This window comes from Monodon monoceros, unplaced genomic scaffold, assembly GCF_005190385.1.
Source record: "Monodon monoceros isolate NGI ecotype Baffin Bay Population unplaced genomic scaffold, NGI_Narwhal_1 Super_Scaffold_13, whole genome shotgun sequence".
Taxonomy (NCBI): domain Eukaryota; kingdom Metazoa; phylum Chordata; class Mammalia; order Artiodactyla; family Monodontidae; genus Monodon; species Monodon monoceros.
This window is the reverse complement of record NW_021703769.1, coordinates 70,878,002-70,895,817: the sequence shown is the minus strand read 5'-3', so window position 1 is coordinate 70,895,817 and position 17,816 is coordinate 70,878,002. Positions and strand designations below refer to the sequence as shown.

The 17,816-nt window shown below is 50.2% G+C and overlaps 2 protein-coding genes across 8 annotated transcripts; one reads left to right on the top strand and one right to left on the bottom strand.

Moving 5' to 3' along the window:
• Positions 1 to 7: 7 nt before the first annotated feature.
• Positions 8 to 4,372, top strand: CCDC189 (coiled-coil domain containing 189). 6 transcript variants are annotated; one of them, XM_029219504.1, is made up of 9 exons: positions 8 to 462; positions 795 to 826; positions 1,405 to 1,470; positions 1,643 to 1,812; positions 2,351 to 2,421; positions 2,606 to 2,722; positions 2,804 to 2,873; positions 2,946 to 3,035; positions 4,127 to 4,346. In XM_029219504.1, exons 1-9 carry the CDS (start codon positions 259 to 261, stop codon positions 4,300 to 4,302), a joined length of 996 nt encoding a protein of 331 aa, XP_029075337.1. In that variant the 5' UTR covers positions 8 to 258; the 3' UTR covers positions 4,303 to 4,346. The 6 variants fall into 6 exon arrangements, with proteins under 6 accessions (XP_029075337.1, XP_029075340.1, XP_029075336.1 ...); XM_029219507.1 differs by lacking the exon at positions 2,946 to 3,035 and having other exon boundaries at positions 4,127 to 4,372; XM_029219503.1 differs by having other exon boundaries at positions 2,804 to 3,035; positions 4,127 to 4,372.
• A 38-nt stretch (positions 4,373 to 4,410) lies between these two features.
• PHKG2 (phosphorylase kinase catalytic subunit gamma 2) lies at positions 4,411 to 16,418 on the bottom strand. Of its 2 annotated transcripts, none has more exons than XM_029219499.1 (10): positions 16,225 to 16,418; positions 15,781 to 15,893; positions 9,057 to 9,232; positions 8,747 to 8,801; positions 7,669 to 7,734; positions 7,422 to 7,585; positions 5,523 to 5,613; positions 5,274 to 5,427; positions 5,076 to 5,201; positions 4,411 to 4,977 (listed from the first exon to the last, which is right to left on the bottom strand). In XM_029219499.1, exons 2-10 carry the CDS (start codon positions 15,873 to 15,875, stop codon positions 4,684 to 4,686), a joined length of 1,221 nt encoding a protein of 406 aa, XP_029075332.1. In that variant the 5' UTR covers positions 15,876 to 15,893; positions 16,225 to 16,418; the 3' UTR covers positions 4,411 to 4,683. The 2 variants fall into 2 exon arrangements, with proteins under 2 accessions (XP_029075332.1, XP_029075333.1); XM_029219500.1 differs by having other exon boundaries at positions 4,492 to 4,977; positions 16,298 to 16,380.
• Positions 16,419 to 17,816: the final 1,398 nt, after the last annotated feature.

The window sequence follows — 17,816 nt, the reverse complement described above, 5'->3', positions numbered from 1 at the left end:
ACGCGCATTCTCTTCTCACTGATTGGCGAGCGCCGTACACTTTCTCTCTTGCTCCAAGAACCCCCTTAGCAACGGTCACCGTTGAGACGGAGGAAGACGCCCCCAGCGGATTGGCTGCACCGGGCCTCTCTGCAGCGTGGATTGGCTTGAAGCGTCGATAGAGGTCCAGGCCTTGGCAGCCTCTGCCGGAGAATCGGCTGTCCCAGAATCGAGGCAGGACAGAACCTGTGGTGCCCCGCGGCACAGAGGAGCGACAAGATGATCCGCCGGAAGTCCAGCCAATTCCAGGGACTGAAAATGCAATCGGAGCTTGAACAGCACTACGAACTGCGGAGAGAACCCAAGAAAGACCTCAGGTCATTGGATGAATCGGCCACGCGGATGGGAACAGGTGTGCATACCGAGTCGGGGACCGTGGCTTCGGTGAATGCGGATGAAGATCCTGCAGCCGACTTGTTCCCGGTGAGGACTGGACAGAGTCGTCCGCTCATGAATGTTTATAAAAGGGCTCCCCAGCAGGGCGCCACCCGTCGTTATGCTTTCTAACGTTCAAGACGTTTCCCGGGCTGCCTTGGTGAAGAGACAGGGGTGTGTGACCCCCCGTTGTTAATATGCTCATGAATAGTACTTAGGGGTCGCTGAAGCCCAGCCCGCCAGCATTGCTCGTAGCTAGTCTTTAAGATGAGAAGGCAAGTTAGCGCGTTCTTAGGCCCGCTAGAGATTCGCAACGGCTCAAGAACTAGGGGCCATGAACAACACAGCTCTGCCTTTCCCAATCCGCTTTCTCTCTGCAGCCGCCACTGCCCCAGCCCCGGATCTGCATATGGTGAGTGTGAAGAGCTTTGGGGGAAAGTTACCCTTCACACTTGTATTATTCCTTTAGGGCTTCCCCACAATCCTGTCAAACAGCAACGGTATCCTCATTTTACAGATGAGGAGACTGAGGCCCAGAGATGCAATTACCCGAGATGACTAAGTCAGGTCTCCTGCTGCCCCAGTCCAAAGAGAGTGTGAGAAGAGGGGAGCCAAAGACTGAGAATGTAAATGTAGTATTAGTGCCTCTATGGAGCATTGTACAAATGGGGACACTGAGGTTCACAGAGGGAGACTTGCCCAGTTATACAGTAGGGAGTGGCAGAGACCAGAACTCAAGTTTCCTAACCCTACGCTTTAGAAATGAAGAGGATCATAAGAGTTCATTTTGGCCATACCCTCTATTTACAGATGGAGAAAGTGAGGCCCAGAGAGGGAAGTGACCTGCCTAAGGTTACAAAGCAATTCAGTGGAAGGGCCAAACCTCTAACTCAGGTCTCTTGGTTCCCAGTCCAGTGCTCTAGCATAGCCCTGTTATGAGGGTAATGCATAATGGCCACCAACACCTTTTCCCCTCTTTTCCTATGACAGGAAGTACCTGGACATCCATTCCATGCACAGGCTGGAGAAGACAGCCAACGTTGAGGAGATGAGGGAGTACGCGGCGGGAGCAGGGAGGGGAATAAGAGCTAGCTCTTGGGGAAGGCTGGGAGGTGGATGGGCTGGGAAGGCATGAGGAATGCCTGGCTCCAAAGCCTGTTGTACACTAGTGTGGGGCGGTGAAGAGAGGCTCCGGTTGTCGCTCATTCCTTCCTCTCTCCCTCCCAAGGGTGCTGGCCGAGCTGTTGGGACTAGGCTCTCCTGCGCAGAGCCTGCGGGACGCCATCACCCTGGACCTCTTCTCCCATGCACTCATCTTCTGCCGCCAACAAGGCTTCTCCCTGGAGCAGACATCAACGGCTTGTGCCCTGCTCCAAGATCTTCACAAGGCCTGTATTGGTAAGAGAAGGCCCCCGAAGGCTGTGAGTCCAGGGGAGAGAAGAAGGCTGGCACAAGTGACCAGGGGAAGTAAAAGCAGGATTAGCACCTGAAATCTTTGTTCTGTCATCACTAGCAGCAGTATCACACCCGTTATTTCACCTTTGAAATTCTTTATTTCCTTATCTATAATAAGGCTACAGCACTAACGTTATGAAACTGTTCTGAGAAATATTATATATAATAGATGTAGATATATGCACAGTGCTCAATAAAAGCTCTTGCTTTACTCCTGGAACTAATTTTCTACAGAATGTTTAACGAGAGCTAAACTATGTATTTCTTGGTTTATTGTCCATCACTTCCACTAGAAAATACGCTTCTTAAGGGCAGGAACTTGTCTGGTTCAGTGCCCAGAACAGTGCACAGTGGGTACTCAATATTTGTTGCCTATATCTTTCTACTTCTAAAGCTCATGCTCAATAAGTACCTGTTGAGTGACTAAAATGAATGATTATCAGGGAGGGTACTCACTGTCACATCTTGCCTTCCCTCCCAGCAACCCCCTTGGGCAACGTGGAGGAATGTTACCGCTACTTCACCAGTGTTCTTTTTTGCCACGGAATCAAGGTCAGTTTCACTCTCCCCCCAGATAAGGTCTAGCCCAGCCTCCCACCCTCTCTTACACACATGACCCTCATCTTCCTCTGAAGGCCACAGTGGGCTCTTCCTGCTCCTGGATTGCCGGGCACTTGGAGAAAAGGTGAGGGCTTCAGGAGGTGGTCAGTCCTCTAACTCCCAATCATCCCCACAGCGGCCCCCCTTCAGTATCAACCTCTTTAAGGAGGAACAGCTGCTGGCCCTGGCAGATTATGTGGTCAACACCTACTTCCGCCACTTCAAGCTCTACAAATATGTCTTCACACCCCAGGTACTGGGCCATGGGCTACAAGAAGCCACCCCTCATCTCCCCCCTTTCCCTCAGTGCAGACGTCTTCCTCCCTCTTCCCAGGTGCGGCTGGATCTGTCTTTGACTTACATGGGGCTACAGGCACCCAAGCTCTGGCCAAAGGATGAGACGGGTAAGGGAGAATGCCGGGGCGAGGGCTGGACTGGGCTGGGGCTGAAACCTCCTCCTGCCTTCTGGCTTGCAGAGAAAGAAGAGGGCGAAGAGGTGGAGGAGCAGGCACTCACCCCAGATGAGGAGGAACCAGAAACAGTGGTCCAGCCAGAGCCAGAGCCAAGTGAGGACCTGGAGGGGTTAGGGTTCCCTGTGACTTTGGGCAGGTGTGAAATGAAGGGTTTAGACCATATCAGGACTTCAGAATTTTTGTTTTAGTCATGGTGTCCTTTCTCCAAATGATTCCTTATGCAGAAGTCCAAGATGGCAAACAGATAAAAGCACAGCTGCTGGGGGTGAGGCAGGAGTCCCAGAAAAGGATTATAAAACCAATGACAATAGGGCTTCCCTGGCGGTGCAGTGGTTAAGAATCCACCTGCCAATGCAATGGACACGGGTTCAAGCCCTGGTCCGGGAAGATCCCACATGCCGTGGAGCAACTAAGCCTGTGAGCCACAACTACTGAAGCCCGCGTGCCTAGAGCCTGTGCTCCACAACAAGAGAAGCCACCACAATGAGAAATATGCGTGCCACAAGGAAGAGTACCCCCGCTCGCCACAACTAAAGAAAGCCCACGCACAGAAATGGAGACCCAACACAGCCATAAATAAATAAATAAAAATTAGAAAGAAAAAAAAACAACCCAATGACAGTAATAGCCAGCACACATTTGACAACACTGTGTGCCAGGCAGGCCCTGTTTTAAGCATATATATATATATATATAGAGAGAGAGAGAGAGAGAGAGAGAGAGACCTTTTTTTTTTTTTGTCTGTGCCGTGTAGCTTGCCGGATCTTAGCTCCCTGACCAGGAATCGAACCCGTGCCCCCTGCAGTGGAACTGTGGAGTTGTAACCACTGGACTGCCAGGGAATTCCCACATTTTACATCTATTAACCCATTTAATCCTCTCCCAATCCTAGTTGCTATCACTATCTGCATTTTACACAGAGGAAACTGAGGCATGGAAAGGTTAAGTCACCTGCCTAAGGTCACAAGGCTACTAAGTAGCAATCCAGAAAATGCAGCAGCATAGCCACTCTGCCCATCTTTCTCTCACCGAAGGGCTGGCTGACATTTTCTGAATTGAAGCAACACTGCCACTAGTGTAGCTCCCAGGGGCACGCTGGAAGGTTGTGTTTGCCTGGCTAGGGGCAATCCCTCAGCCCCAGACGGCATCTCTTCTGACCCGTCCCTTCTTCCCTGCCCCTGCAGGCCAGGTCTCCATCCTCCGGGCCTACATCAAGACCCAGATGAACAAGGAACTGGAGCAGCTCCAACAACTGGTGGAGGAACAGCTCAAGGCCAGTGAGGAAAGGCTCAGCAGCAAGCTGACCGCACTCGAGCAGCCCCTCCAGCTACCTCCAGGCAAAGGCAAGAACAAGACCTAGTGACCCCCACCCTCTTCCCCAATAAAGAACTGGACCAAAGTGGCCCTACCCCGCCCCCATCCTGAGCACCTTCTGGGCTTCCCTGCACCAGACACAGGACGCTGGCTCTCCCTGGCGTGTAGCAGATTTTATTGCATACGTGGCACAGGCAGCATGGATAAGGCCAGGCATGGCACTCTGGGTGGCTCTCTTCCACCTCAGCTCTGATCTCAAAGCCCTGGCCAGTGTGGGTAGGTGTACAGGGCTGGTCTCTATGATACTTTGATCAGTGGCGGGCCTGGCCAGGCATGGGGGCCTGAGGCCATAGCCCAGAGGGGCTGGAATGATAAAAATCCTCCTCCTGGAGAGTTCTGCTTCCTGGGATTCCTCAGGGCTGAAGTACTAGCCCAGCACCAGCATGGCCTCATCTTCAGTGATAGTAGCTGAGTCCCCCTCCTCTTCAGGGCCCATCATGGAAAAAGGCCCTGGGGGCCGGTGCTGGAAGAGGGCTGCCCGGTTCTGCTGCTCACCCTTCTTCACCCAGTGTCCATAGAGCCGGAAGGCACAGCTGTCAATGAGGCGCCGCACTGGCCGCAGCGCATAAGGGTCCCTCAACAGTGCACTCTTGGTCAGCGGCCGTACACGGTGGGTGCTTAAGGCCACCCGTCCAGCAGCCAGCACTGTCCACACTGCCACCTGGGAAAGGGGGCAGTGTGAGCTCCACGGGCACATCCACCAAAAGAAAAATCATGGGACAGAGGAGCAGGCCCACACCCTGACACTCTCAGGCTTACCCGGAACCGCTGGCGGGGGCTGAGGTTCCAGGGTTGGCTGCCTTCACAGCGCTCAAAGAATGGGTGCTGTAGGGCTTGCTCAGCTGTCAGGCGCTCCTCAGGATCCACCTGTAGCAGCCTCGAGATCTACGGGAAATGCCAGAGCATGAAGGGCAGCTCTTGGGCCTCCCTCCTTGCCCTCTCATGGCCCCAGCTCACCAGGTCTTTCACAGTGTCAGAACGGTCATCCCACTCAGGTGAACTAAACTGGTACTGGCCCTCCATAATCATGCGTAACATCAGGATCTGGCGTCGGTGCCAGAATGGTGGCGAGCCAGCCAGGAGTGTGAACAAGATCACCCCACAGGCCCAGCTGAGAAAGAGACCACAGTCAGGGAGGACTAGGTGAGCGAATGTGTTGAAGGACACTACACAAAGGAGCAGGGAAGGGGGAGACCAGAAACTCACAGATCGACCTCCTTGCCGTAGCCTGGGTGGGTTTCATCCATGGAGCACTTAAGGATCTCTGGTGCTAGATACCCTGGGGTCCCACACAATTCTGGGGAGAGAGGCCTGAGATTGATGGGATGTCACAGCCCCCTCAAGGACCCTTAACACCAGACCTCTGCTGGAGCCTCAACACCACCAGAGCCCCAAGTGTTCCCATTCTGCTCCTGCCTGCCTTCTGCCAAGTCTCGGTATTAGACCCTAGCCCTGCTGAACAATTCAAGGACCCACCAAGGCTCCTGGTGGCCTTCCTGGGAAAACCTGATTTTTAGATTGACTTAAAGGTGCTATCCAACTGTATCACTTGCCTCCCCCAACCCTCCAGCCAACCCACTCCTCACACAACTTTTTACCACGTTTTTACATATATACACACATAGAAAACAAAACTTAAATCTTTTCTACATTCCTTTCTGCCCAAATCTATTCCTCCTCCTATAATCTCTACTGCAGTTAGTGGAACCACCACTCAACCTAGGGGAATGAGTAGGAATATGGGATTTCTTAAGGCACATTCTGGGTAAATTGTTTGTTTAAAACCCTTCCCTGGCTTCCCATCATGGCCTCAGGATCAAGTCTAGACTCCTACAGCACAGAGCCCTCCATGCCTTGATCTAAACCTGTATTTTTAGTTTCTTCTGGCACCAATTCTTCCATCCCAGCAATTTCCGAACTGTGATCCATGGCACACTTCGAAGAGATCTTAATAGGCCTGAATTGAGAAACTGAATTTCTCTGGGGAAATTCATTCCAACTCAAACTATTTACTGAACGCCTACCATGTGCCAAGCACCACACTAGACACAGTGGCGAATTTGATGTGCCCTTACCAAGTTCACCACCTACCAGAAAGCAAACAAATAACAGAGTAAGACATGTATCATGAAGTGGGGGAGATATAAGAGCAAAAAGCAAGGGCTCTAACCTGACATAGAACTTTAAAGTAAAAGCTAAATTATCCAAGCCAAGGGAGAGGCTGGAGTGGGCAGGGGCAAAAATGATGCAGAATAGGGAAGTATATGTGGCAGCCCAAAGGGACACAAAGCACAGCATATGGAAGATGTGTAAGTCCACAGATTAAGACCATGAACTCTGGAGTCATACTGCCCAAGTTCAAATCACACCTATGTGACCTTGGGCAAGTCACCTCACCTCATTAAGCCCACTTATAAAATAGACACAAATACTATTTCAGAGCTGTTGAGAGGATCTAGAGAAATAAGCCATGTAGACGCAGCGTGGTGCCTTACTCACAATAAGTGCCCAGTGAATGTTAGCTATTAGTAAGTCCAATGCAGAGCCACTGAAGGAGAGGAAGTAGTATATTAAAGGCTCTGTGGAGTCTCACACTTGAACTTTGTTTAGTTTTCCACTTGCACTAGAAATGGTTGTCACAACAAATGTGTGGGCACGAGGTGAGAAGGGCTGTCGCGCCACACCAGGCTCCTCATAGCACCTAAGCAGCACACTGTGGACCTGCCTCTGCCAGACCCCAAAGGCACAGCTGAGCCCTGCTATCCCTCGCTCCCTCTTTTTCCTCCTGTGACAAGCCCAGCCTCCCCAGGCCGAGGTCCGAGCCCCATCCTCTGTGGGTCCCTACAGCTGAATCAGGTACTCCTTCCTGGCTTCCTGGCATGGCTCCTTGCCTGCTGTGTGCCATGATCTTCTCACTTGTCTGCCTCCAGGTCAGGAAGCCCACACTGATTTGCACATGAGGCTCTGCACCCAGTGGGGACCTGGCAAGTGCTCACTGACCTTCCTTTCCTTGGTACTTGGGACCCAGTTCTCAGACCCAGCCAACCAGCCCCAGGCCTGAGCCTCTTTCCCTCCCAAGCCTCTCAGGGTACCAGGTCCCCTCACCTCGAAGCTTCTCGTCAGGTTCCAAGTGGCAGGAGAACCCAAAATCTGACAGTCGGATCTGCATATTGTCATCTAAGAGAATATTCTCAGGCTTCAGGTCTCGGTGTACAATGTTGTTAGCGTGGAGAAAGCTCACTGCTTCCAGCAGAGACCTCATGATGGACCTGAGGGAGGCACAGTCTCCTTTGCTTCTCCCTGTCCCGCCCCACCCCCTGCTCATCCCAGGGGTTGCAGGCTCACCCATTACCTGGTTTCCTTTTCTGAGAGGGCCACCTTCTCTGTGAGATAGTCAAACAGCTCTCCCTTCCGCATCCTAAGGGATAGGAGGGGTTGGGAGATAGGTGCACCTCACAGTGGTGGCTGAGAAAAGAAGCCAGTGCTCACAGAAAATACCACGGAAGAGGCCAGTAAAGAGATCCCTCTGTAGACAAATGAAAGGGACTCGAGACAGAGCACTCCAAGAGTGAACCGGATGTCAGGGGCACTTTGGCCCAATGGGTTGGCCGTCGAAATATCTGCACTGTGCCACAAGGGGGCTATTTTAGCAAGAATAAGTGCCTTGTGATAATCATTTACAGGAAGTCTGTGTTATCTGAGAATACACTCACAAAACGCCTTCTGAAGTGAATCTATTTAGACCACGGACCAAAATTTTCCAGTTAATAGTAGGAAGAAAGTTGAATGGGACTTTATTTTGAATTTTGCTTATTTTATCTTGTCTTTAAAATCTGAGGTTATCATTGCAACTCTGCATCAATCCTTGAAATAAAGAACACACCAGGTTCTGCAAAGTTGCATGGTGGTGTAACAGACACTTCCCACTTCCCCTCGACTTTTGCAGAGGGTCATTTCTGTCTGAAGACTTTGTAAATTTCTTCCAAGGGCCTCTCTTAATCATCTGGTATCCAAACCATTCTCTTTTGAAGTACCTTTGCAACTGGTTTGCATTATAGCACTGTATAATATCTGACATTCAGCTTTAGACCGACCAGAAAAAAAACTGATGGGCAGACAGAGACTCCAGTGGAGGGTGTTAAACACTGGGAGACTGGTGAGGGAGAGTCTATTTATATGTGGTCAGCTCACGAATAAACACCCTCCTCCTAAAACAGGGTCTCATGAAGACCCTTTGTACTTAGCTGGTCACTATGACTCTTGAAGAACTTGCCTCAATCTGGGCACCTAGGGAGAAGGGCCAGAGCCCTGAGCTGGCAGGCAGGCCTGAGCGGGAGCAGAGGAAGGTCTTCAGCCCACTGTGCTGTAAGGCTGGGGCCATGCATGGAGGTGAGGAGGAGGCTTCTCGATTGGGGCTGGGAGATACTCACAGGTCAAACACCAGGAACATGAAGCTAGAAGACTCGTAGGAATCGATGAGAGTGACTGGGGAAAGAGGCAGAAAGGCAGAGAGACAGAGATGGAAAGGAGCAGATGCACATTAAAGGGCCTTTTCCACCCTGAGGCAGCAGTGGGCTGTTACTAGGAAGGAAGGAGAACCAAAGGAGGCAGTAGGGGCCCAAAGGCTGGCCACACTTTGAGGTGCAGCGGAGCCAGGACTAAGGGAGCAGAGGCATGGAGGCAGTGCTGGGGGAAGTGGGCTGTGGGCAGGGCTAACAGGAGCAGGGAATGCAGCCTCACTGATGTGGGGGTGGCCGGCGACCTGGCGAAGGATGTGTGTCTCTCGCCGCGTGGCTTCTCGCACCTCCTCCAGCTGCTCAGGACTCAGCCGCTCAGCTGTCACCTCCATGATCTTCACCGCAAACTCCCGGCCAGTAACTCGATGAACGCAACGGCGGACTACAGAGCTCACTCCTCTGCCAGAGTCAGACAACGCACAAGTCAGGGCCTCCTGCTCTCTCATTTCCACGCAGAGTAGAGCCTTGGCAGCCTCACACACACTATGCCAGACTCTGGAAACCCATTTAGACAACAGGGCAAACTCCCAAGGAGCTCACCCTGGCCTGCAGGAGCTTCACAGCAGCATCAGCAAGCAACCTGGGCATCCAGCAATGTGCAACACAAAGCTCATAGGGCAGGCAGGCAGTGGTCCTGGGTTCCAGTCTCTGCCACTCCCTCCATGGGTGAGCCTAGGCACTGGGCCCCAGAACCTGCCCCTTGCCCTAGAACACCACAAGGAGAAAGTGGGAAGGCTTCCTCCAGATTTTACCCACTTCCACGGTTACCCCATCTAAATCCCAAAGTTCCCCTACAATATCTCAAGTGAAGGAGGCTCCAAATAAATATTGGGCCACTGACCAGAAGACCAAAGTTGAGAAGTAGGAGATCTCGGTTTAGGACCCAAATCTGTCACTAATTAACCTCCAAGTGACCCACTGACATAAGGTCTCTGGGCTTCCACTTCACCTGCTCTGAAACGTAGCCAACAATATCTTGAAGGGATGCTGAAAGGCGTTAATGAGGTAGAGACAGGAAAGCCCATTTGGCTTTGTAAAGACAAAGTCCTAGGGAATTCCATGTGGTCCAGTGGTTAGGACTCCACTCTTCCACTGCAGAGGGCTCGGGTTCGATCCCTGGTCAGGGAACTAAGATTACACAAGCCGCATGGCACGGCCGAAAAAAAGAAAAAAAGACCAAGTCCTAGACAGGGATTTCCTTGCTTGGCTCTGTCACCAACTCCGTGTGACCCTACAAGTATTTCAGGCTAAGGTGAAAATCTCTCCAGGATCTGACCTCATACCACATTTCGCATGCTGGTTCCCTGGCTGCCATTCACAACCTCACTGCCGTGCTCCCAGGGCCTCCTTGCCTTTATGTAACTCCTTTTGCTTGAAATGCCTGTCACCCACATCTCTGGTTCAATCAGTGGATGCAAACTATTGACCCTCCAGGCAAACACAGCCCACAGATATATTACACTGTGGTCAGTGCATTGTTATTTACAAATCTGAATTCACATATCTTAGTTGGAACAAGAACGCTCCAGCTGCCACAATGCTCACCACTTCCTACTCTTTTTTTTTTTTTTTTTTTTGCAGTACGCGGGCCTCTCACTGTTGTGGCCTCTCCCATTGCGGAGCACAGGCTCTGGATGCGGACGCGCAGGCTCAGCGGCCATGGCTCACGGGCCCAGCCGCTCCGCGGCATGTGGGATCTTCTCAGACTGGGGCACGAACCCGCGTCTCCTGCATCGGCAGGCGGACTCTCAACCACTGCGCCACCGGGGAAGCCCACCACTTCCTACTCTTTAACTCTTGGCCACTTCACAGTTTTCATTTTCTGTCCAACTACAAAGGGCACCTGAGTTTGAGGTCCCTGGTCTAATTATTACTCATCTTTTAATGAACCTCTGAGAATTTGTGGAAAGCTGGAGATCTCTGCCACATATATCCAACATTTTTATTATTTCGGGGCGGGGGGGTGGTCAAAGATCCTTTGAAGCCATAAAGCAAAGAATCCCCGCTTTAAGGCCCAAAATGAATGCTGCGTCTACCAATTCTTTGTTTATTCTCCAGGAGGGAGGGACCACTCCCTTCGCTGGTATCCTATAGCATGTTACCTGTAGGAGCATTCCCCTTTTTTTCTTTTATTTATTTATTTTATTTATTCTTTTTTTTTTTTTTTTTGGCTGCATTGGGTCTTCGTTGCTATGCACAGGCTTTCTCTAGTTGAGGTGAGCGGGGGCTACTCTTCATTGCAGTGCGCGGGCTTCTCACTGCAGTGGCTTCTCTTGTTGTGGAGCACGGGCTTAGGCAGGCGGGCTTCAGTAGCTGTGGCTCGCGGGCTCTAGAGAGCAGGCTCAGTAGTTGTGGCGCATGGGCTTAGTTGCTCCTTGGCACGTGGGATCTTCCCAGACCAGGGCTCAAACCCATGTCCCCTGCATTGGCAGGAGGATTCTCAACCACTGCGCCACCAGGGAAGCCCCTACCTGTAGGAGCATTCCCTTTTAATTAAGCCTTCCTACTATGTGTCATGACTATCTACATGGGAAACCTGGGTGTTCAGACTCAAAGTCCAAACTCTTCCTACTGATGCACCCCAGTACCTTGTTCTCCGCCCACCCCTTAAATGTTAAGACTTCCCCAGGATCCCATCCTTGGCCCTGTTCTCAGGCTATATACACTCTCAGTAATCTTATCCACCTCCATGACTTCAACATTCATGCCGAGGTGTCTACCCCACCCCCCCTGCCATTTTTTTTTTATTTTTGGCTGCACCACACAGCTTGCGGGATCTCAGTTCCTCGACCAGGGATTGAACTCGGGCCATGGCAGTGAAAGCCCGGAAGCCTAACCACTAGGCCACCAGGGAACTCCCCTAGATGTCAGGCCAACACATCTTACTGAATAAATTGCTTCCCAAGGGTCCTAGAGACCTCTCACTGTCATCATGACCACTGAACACTTCATCTTCCCGACACTAGCTCCTCAATTCCTGATCTCAATTAATAGCAGTGCCATTCAATCCGACTCCCAAACTAGAAACCCTGGTGCTATTCTTGGCTTCGCCCTCTCCTTCACAATCTACAACATCCAACCAGTCCAGCCCATCCTGTATTATCTCTCAAATCTGTTTCCTAGTACTCCATCCCCACCACGACGATGGCCTCCTAACTGATCTCCCTGGTGCTAATCTCAACCACTGCCACCCATCTGCCACACTGCTTTGAGAACTAGCTTCTTAAAACAGTCCCAATTGTGTCATTCACTGCTTAAAAACTTCCCTGTTTAAATTCTTTACTAAGTTCTGTGTTCCCTCATTCCTCAGCAGTACCCCTAAAGCAACTGTCCTCTTTTTAAATGATACCTAATACTTTCAACCTTACAGTTACCTGTGGAATGCATTCAAAATTCTTGTTTTCTTTCCGTACTGCCTCCCTATTAATTACAAGATAAAAGTCAAATCCGAATTCCTTCATCTGTCACTCAAGGCCTTCACCAACTTCTTAGTCTCTTTTCAGCCTCATCCCTGGCTATAACCCTGCTCTTCAACCTTTGTTTCAGTGACTTATAACTTGTTACCAATTTCCAGAATGTGTCAAGCTCTTTTAAAGCTTCAGGTCTGAAATTGCTACTCTGGAAAAAGTAATTTAGTTAGAGTGTGCAGGTAATTTACTGTGCAGGAAAAACAAGAGGGAAAAGGTAGAAGAGAGAGACGAGGGATGATGCTACCACAGTAATCTTGGAATGAAATGATAAGGACCCTACTCTCTGATCTGCCTTCTTCAAAACCGGTCCTTCTGTGCCCTTGGCAGTGGAACCACTGTTTTTACCTAAGGGCTCTTCCTAGCCTCAGTGCATCTTCCCTCACCTGGTCCTGAAACCTTGTAGCATCTCAGGACTTGGATCTCAGCTCTCTTCTTTTCCCAATATTCTCTCTTCCCTGTGACTTCCAACCAGACCCAGGAGTTTTGTGTTTTTTTTTAAAATTTTGATCACGCCATGCGCGGCATGTGGGATCTTAGTCCCCTGACCAGGGATCAAATCCGTGCCCCCTTCAGTGGAAGCACAGGGTCCTAACCACTAGACCGCAGGGAATTCCCCCCAGGGGCTTTAAATACCAACTATGTGCAAATGCTTCCTGCTACGCTGTCTCAAGCCTTGATTTCTCTCCGGAATTCCTGATTCCAACAATCTTTTTGACATCTCCATGTGCTATCTAAAAGGAGCCTGAACAAATCTAACGGTCACACCACCATTGGATTTCCTGGCCTCAGCAGCATGTGTCACAGCAGACCATGCCAACCTTCCAGAAATACACTCTTCCTTTTTTTTAAAGTTGGTGGGTTTTTTAAAAAATTAATTTATTAATTTATTTTTGGCTGCATTGGGTCTTCGTTGCTGCGCGCGGGCTTTCTCTAGTTGCAGCAAGCGGGGGGGGGCTACTCTTCATTGCAGTGCGCGGGCTTTTCACTGCCGTGGCTTCTCTTGTTGTGGAGCACAGGCGCCTGGCATTGGGCTCAGTAGTTGTGGCGCACGGGCTTCGTTGCTCTGTGGCATATGGGATCTTCCTGGACCAGGGATTGAACCCATGTCCCCTGCATTGGCAGGGAGATTCTTAACCACTGCACACCAGGGAAGTCCCAAACATACTCTTGTGTTTTTCTTTCTAACTCACAGATGGCATCTCTATAGTTTCCCTTGCTGGCTCCTCCTTCTCTAACTCTTTAATGGTGACACGCCCCACAGTCTGAGCCTAGGTCTCTTTCACTACTTCACATTTCTCTTGCCAACTACTATCTATATGCTGATGCCTCCCAAGTAAACAGCTCTAGCCCAGCGCTCTTGCTTGAGTTCCAGACTCACATGCCCACTGGACAGCTCCAGGTGGTGGAACTCTTGACTTGCTCACACCTCCCTCCAGACTGATCTTCCCCAGTCTTCTTCATTTCAGTAAATGGTACTCAAGCACTCAAATCCAAACCTTAGAATTTATTCTTGTTTTCTTCCCTTTCCCTTGTGGTCCATATCCAATCCTTCAGGAAATTGTATCAAGTCTCCCTTCAAGCCATCACCTAAATTATCCACTTCTCTCCATCTCTACCACTACCACTCTAGTCTAAACCATCACCATCTCTAGCCTGAATGAATCAATAGCTTCCTAGCTGGTCTCTATGCTTCCATTCTTGCCCCTCTCCTATCCACTCTCCACATAAGAGCCAGAATGATCTTTTTTAAATGTAACAACACACCTGTATTAAGCCCTCACCATGTGCCAGGACGTGTCCTAAGAGTACCATATTAACTCTTTCTGTCCTCACAGCAACCTACAAGGTAGGCTCTTTTTTTAATTCTCCCATTTATAATGGAGAGGCTTTGAGGCATAGAAAGGTTAAGTTCCTAGGCCCCAAATCACAGAAATGTAAATCAGATCATATTACTACCCTACTGGAAGCCACCAGTATCACCACAGTAAACTTTACATTCCTTACCCTAGGGAATTCCCTGGCAGTCCAGTGGTTAAGACTTTGCCTTCCAATGCAGGGGGTGCGGGTTCGATCCCTGGGGAGCTAGGATCCCACGTGCCTTGCGGCCAAAAACCCAAAACATAAAACAGAAGCAATATTGTAACAATCAGTAAAGAATTTAAAGATGGTCCAAAAAAAAAAAAAAAAAAGATGGTCCGCATCAAAAAAAAAATTTTAAAAAATTCCTGGAACTTCCCTGGTGGCGCAGTGGTTAAGAATCCACCTGCCAATGCAGGGGACACAGGTTCGAGCCCTGGTCCGGGAAGACCCCACATGCCGTGGAGCAACTGAGCCTATGCACCACAACTACTGAGCCTGCCCTCTAGAGCCCACAAGTCACAACTACTGAAGCCCAGGCGCCTATAGCCCGTGCTCCGCAACAAGGGAAGCGACCGCGATGATAAGCCCGTGCACCGCAACGAAGAGTAGCCCCCACTCGCCGCGACTAGAGAAAAGCCCGAGGCAGCAACGAAGACCCAACACAGCCAAAAATAAATAATTAATAAATAAATAAATTTATTTTTAAAAAAATTCCTTATCCTGGCCCAAGGCTCTACATAATCCAACCTCTATTTACCTCTCCAACTTAATTTCCTCCACTTTTCCCACTCTTACAACATTCTAGTCACTATGATCTTCTATCTGTTGCTTGAATAGGCCCTTTCCTATGCTGAGCCTTTGAACACGGCAGTTCCCTCTGCCCGGAATATATCCTGCCTCAGCTCATGACCTGTTCATTCTCATCGTCCAAGTCTCAGCTCCATTAATTACTCTTGTTCCATAACCCTATTTATTTTCTCTCTAGCACTTACAATGAACTTTAACTTGTTTTCGTGTCTATTGTCTCTCTCTACCACTGGAACATAAACTCCAGGAGAACAGAAATCTTGTAAGATGTTAAGGTGTGGGTCTTACATCTCCAGTGCCTAGCACAGTGCACCCAGCACATTGTACATGCTTAGGAAACCTTGATGAATAAATGTATCGGCCACTGCCTCTACAGGTGACGGCTTCCTTCTATTTGGTGTGTGCTGAACTCCTACTCATCCTTCAAGACCCAAATATCACCACTTCTGGGAAGATGTGGTTTTCTGAGACCCAGCAGCACTTTTTACACAGCCTGATACTTTTTATATGTTCATGTGTCTCCTTCAGTCACATCACTTGGAGTACCTCCAAGGCATAAACATCTCTTCTACACTCCCCATGTTTATCTTTGTGTTTGGCACCCAGTAGGTGCTTGAATTATGTTTGTTGAACACACGAATGAATTCGTGAAAAAATAGGGGTTGACCCAGAATAAGAGTCTAGTCACCAAATGTTCCTCCACTCACCACTGACCCTTCTCATTTAGAACTCTTCAGCCCTCAGAGAGAACTGTGTACCCTGGCTAGGACCTGACCTCTCTGGACCTCTGTTTCCCTGCCGTGGGCTCACCTGCCAATGACGTCCTTCGGGTCGTACTTCTGGTAAAACTCCTTGGCCGCAGCCCAGTCGGGCAGCTCATCCTCCGTTCCCACGTCCAGCGTCATTTTGAAGTAGGTGGGGGCCTGTGTGGAGGAAACGGAAGGCAGTGAAGGCAGGGAGGCCCACAGGCTCTGAGAGGACGAACATCGCGGCTCGCAGAGGCGCAGCCCTTGCGGCTGGGGAGCCAGGATCCTGTGGGATGGGGACGGGGTGGGGGAAGGACAGGGACTAGGGAGACCCCACGAAAGAGCCTTAGGGGTCGGGACGGGATACCAAGGCAGGGAGGGGGGCGGGGGAGAGGAAGGGAAAAGGTGCGGAGGAAGTGGGGAAGGGGCAGTCGAGCTGGTGGCTGTTGCTGCGCAGGCGCACTTGGGCGGGCGCTGGGAGGGGGCGCGGGGTCTCGCGCGGGCTCACCCGCGGGGGCGGGGAGAGAAGTCAGAGTCGACGCGATGCCGCCCTGTCGCCGGGTTCGCTTCTAGTCCCTTACCTTATCCACAGGCAGTGCCGGCGACGACCTCAGGCCCCGCCCCCATTCTGTCCGCCAATGGTCAGCGCCACCCGAAGACTGAGGTTCAAAAACCCTTCCGATTGGAAACTGGTAGCCCAATAAGAAGCCGAGAGTCCCGAGGCTGGCGCGGGAGTTGGAGCTCGGAGTTACCTGAGGTTGCGACGCTAGGGCGGGGCTTCAGATACGGCCAATCAGGGCACGGCATCTGCTGGGGCCAGCAGGGGGCGGAGCTTATTGACCAGTGGGGCTGGAGGCCTGGAACGGGACCCGGAAGTTAGATTTACCGGTAAGTGTGACCTCCGGGTACCTGGGACGCGGGACTCGCTGCGCCTTCGACTCCCGGACTTGGGCATGGTCCCCTCAGTCTCTCAGAATCCCTATCTCAATTCGGCTTTTAAAAATATTAGCAACCTAGTCCAAAGCACCTGCTTTGAGGGGCAGAGCGTGCAGCTTGGACCTCAACTTGGCTACTTGGTACGAACTTGTACGAGCCACGGCCCGTCAGGCAGAAGAGGCTTTGTCGTCCTGTGGCTGCTCCGACTCTCGAATACCTCCAAAGCCCTAGTGCTCACCATCTGGGGTTATACATTTTCCCAGTCTTCCACTACCACCTCCCGAAAGCCTTGGGGGAATATCACACTTCGTTCGAAGCCTACCAGGTTATGAGATTCTGCCAGGAGCGACTCACTTCATAAATCTCAGTGCACAGCTCAACCCTGGCATTCACTTACTCATTCAACAAATATTTGTTGAGCGTCTAAGAGTTAGACTAATAGCAATGAAAAAAAATAAGGTCCCTACCCTTGTGGAGGTTGTGTTCCAGGAGGCAGAGAATGAATTCATTTAATCTATCTTAGAAATGTCACTTTGGGATTGCAAGCATGTAAGAGGAGAAAAACGAATCCAAGTAACTTTTTAACAGAGTACTTTGACCTTATACCATTAATCTAAAGACAAAATAGTTGCAAAGAAATCTTGTACTTAGTAGACTTGTTGTTTGGTAGCATAATGGGATAATTATTTTGAAATTGAGCAAGTCAATAAAGATTGATGTAGTTGGCAGCCTAGATTCTTACTGTGGGAATATGGAATTTGGAATAGGGAAAGGAGAGCACCTTATGATTGATTGAAATTGGAGGTATGATTTTAAGAAATGACTTAAGATAGATAAAATTAGATATTTTCTAGCTCTAACCTCTGAAAGGGCCTAGAAGCAATAATGTCCCAGTAGAGTGAGCATAGCTAGTGTCTAGATACTGATTTCAAAGTAACAGTCCTCAATAAAAGAAACCAGGCCTCCTTGGGAGAAATGGCCAATTCCCAGGCTGGAGCAGAGAAAGTACAAGATGAGCCTGGAATAATTTGTGCCAGAAAGCAAGTGAAGAAAGATGGGGATTTAAACACAAGAACCAGGTTGAAATCAGGGACAAAAAGGATAATGAGACTGAGAGGGCTATGAGGGAGCCTTCTGATGTACTAGAAATGTTCTATTCACCTA

Bases quoted from the DNA above. Each gene is read 5' to 3' on its own strand.
- CCDC189 (XM_029219501.1), top strand. From the start codon at position 259: ATGATCCGCCGGAAGTCCAGCCAATTCCAGGGACTGAAAATGCAATCG. The intron at 463-794 runs GTGAGGACTGGA...TTCTCTCTGCAG, and splicing joins CTGCAGCCGACTTGTTCCCG to CCGCCACTGCCCCAGCCCCG. The intron at 827-1,404 runs GTGAGTGTGAAG...TTCCTATGACAG, and splicing joins CAGCCCCGGATCTGCATATG to GAAGTACCTGGACATCCATT.
- PHKG2 (XM_029219499.1), bottom strand. From the start codon at position 15,875: ATGACGCTGGACGTGGGAACGGAGGATGAGCTGCCCGACTGGGCTGCG. The intron at 5,614-7,421 runs GTGAGGGGACCT...CTCTCTCCCCAG, and splicing joins ACCTGACGAGAAGCTTCGAG to AATTGTGTGGGACCCCAGGG. The intron at 5,428-5,522 runs GTGAGTTTCTGG...TCTCTTTCTCAG, and splicing joins TACGGCAAGGAGGTCGATCT to CTGGGCCTGTGGGGTGATCT.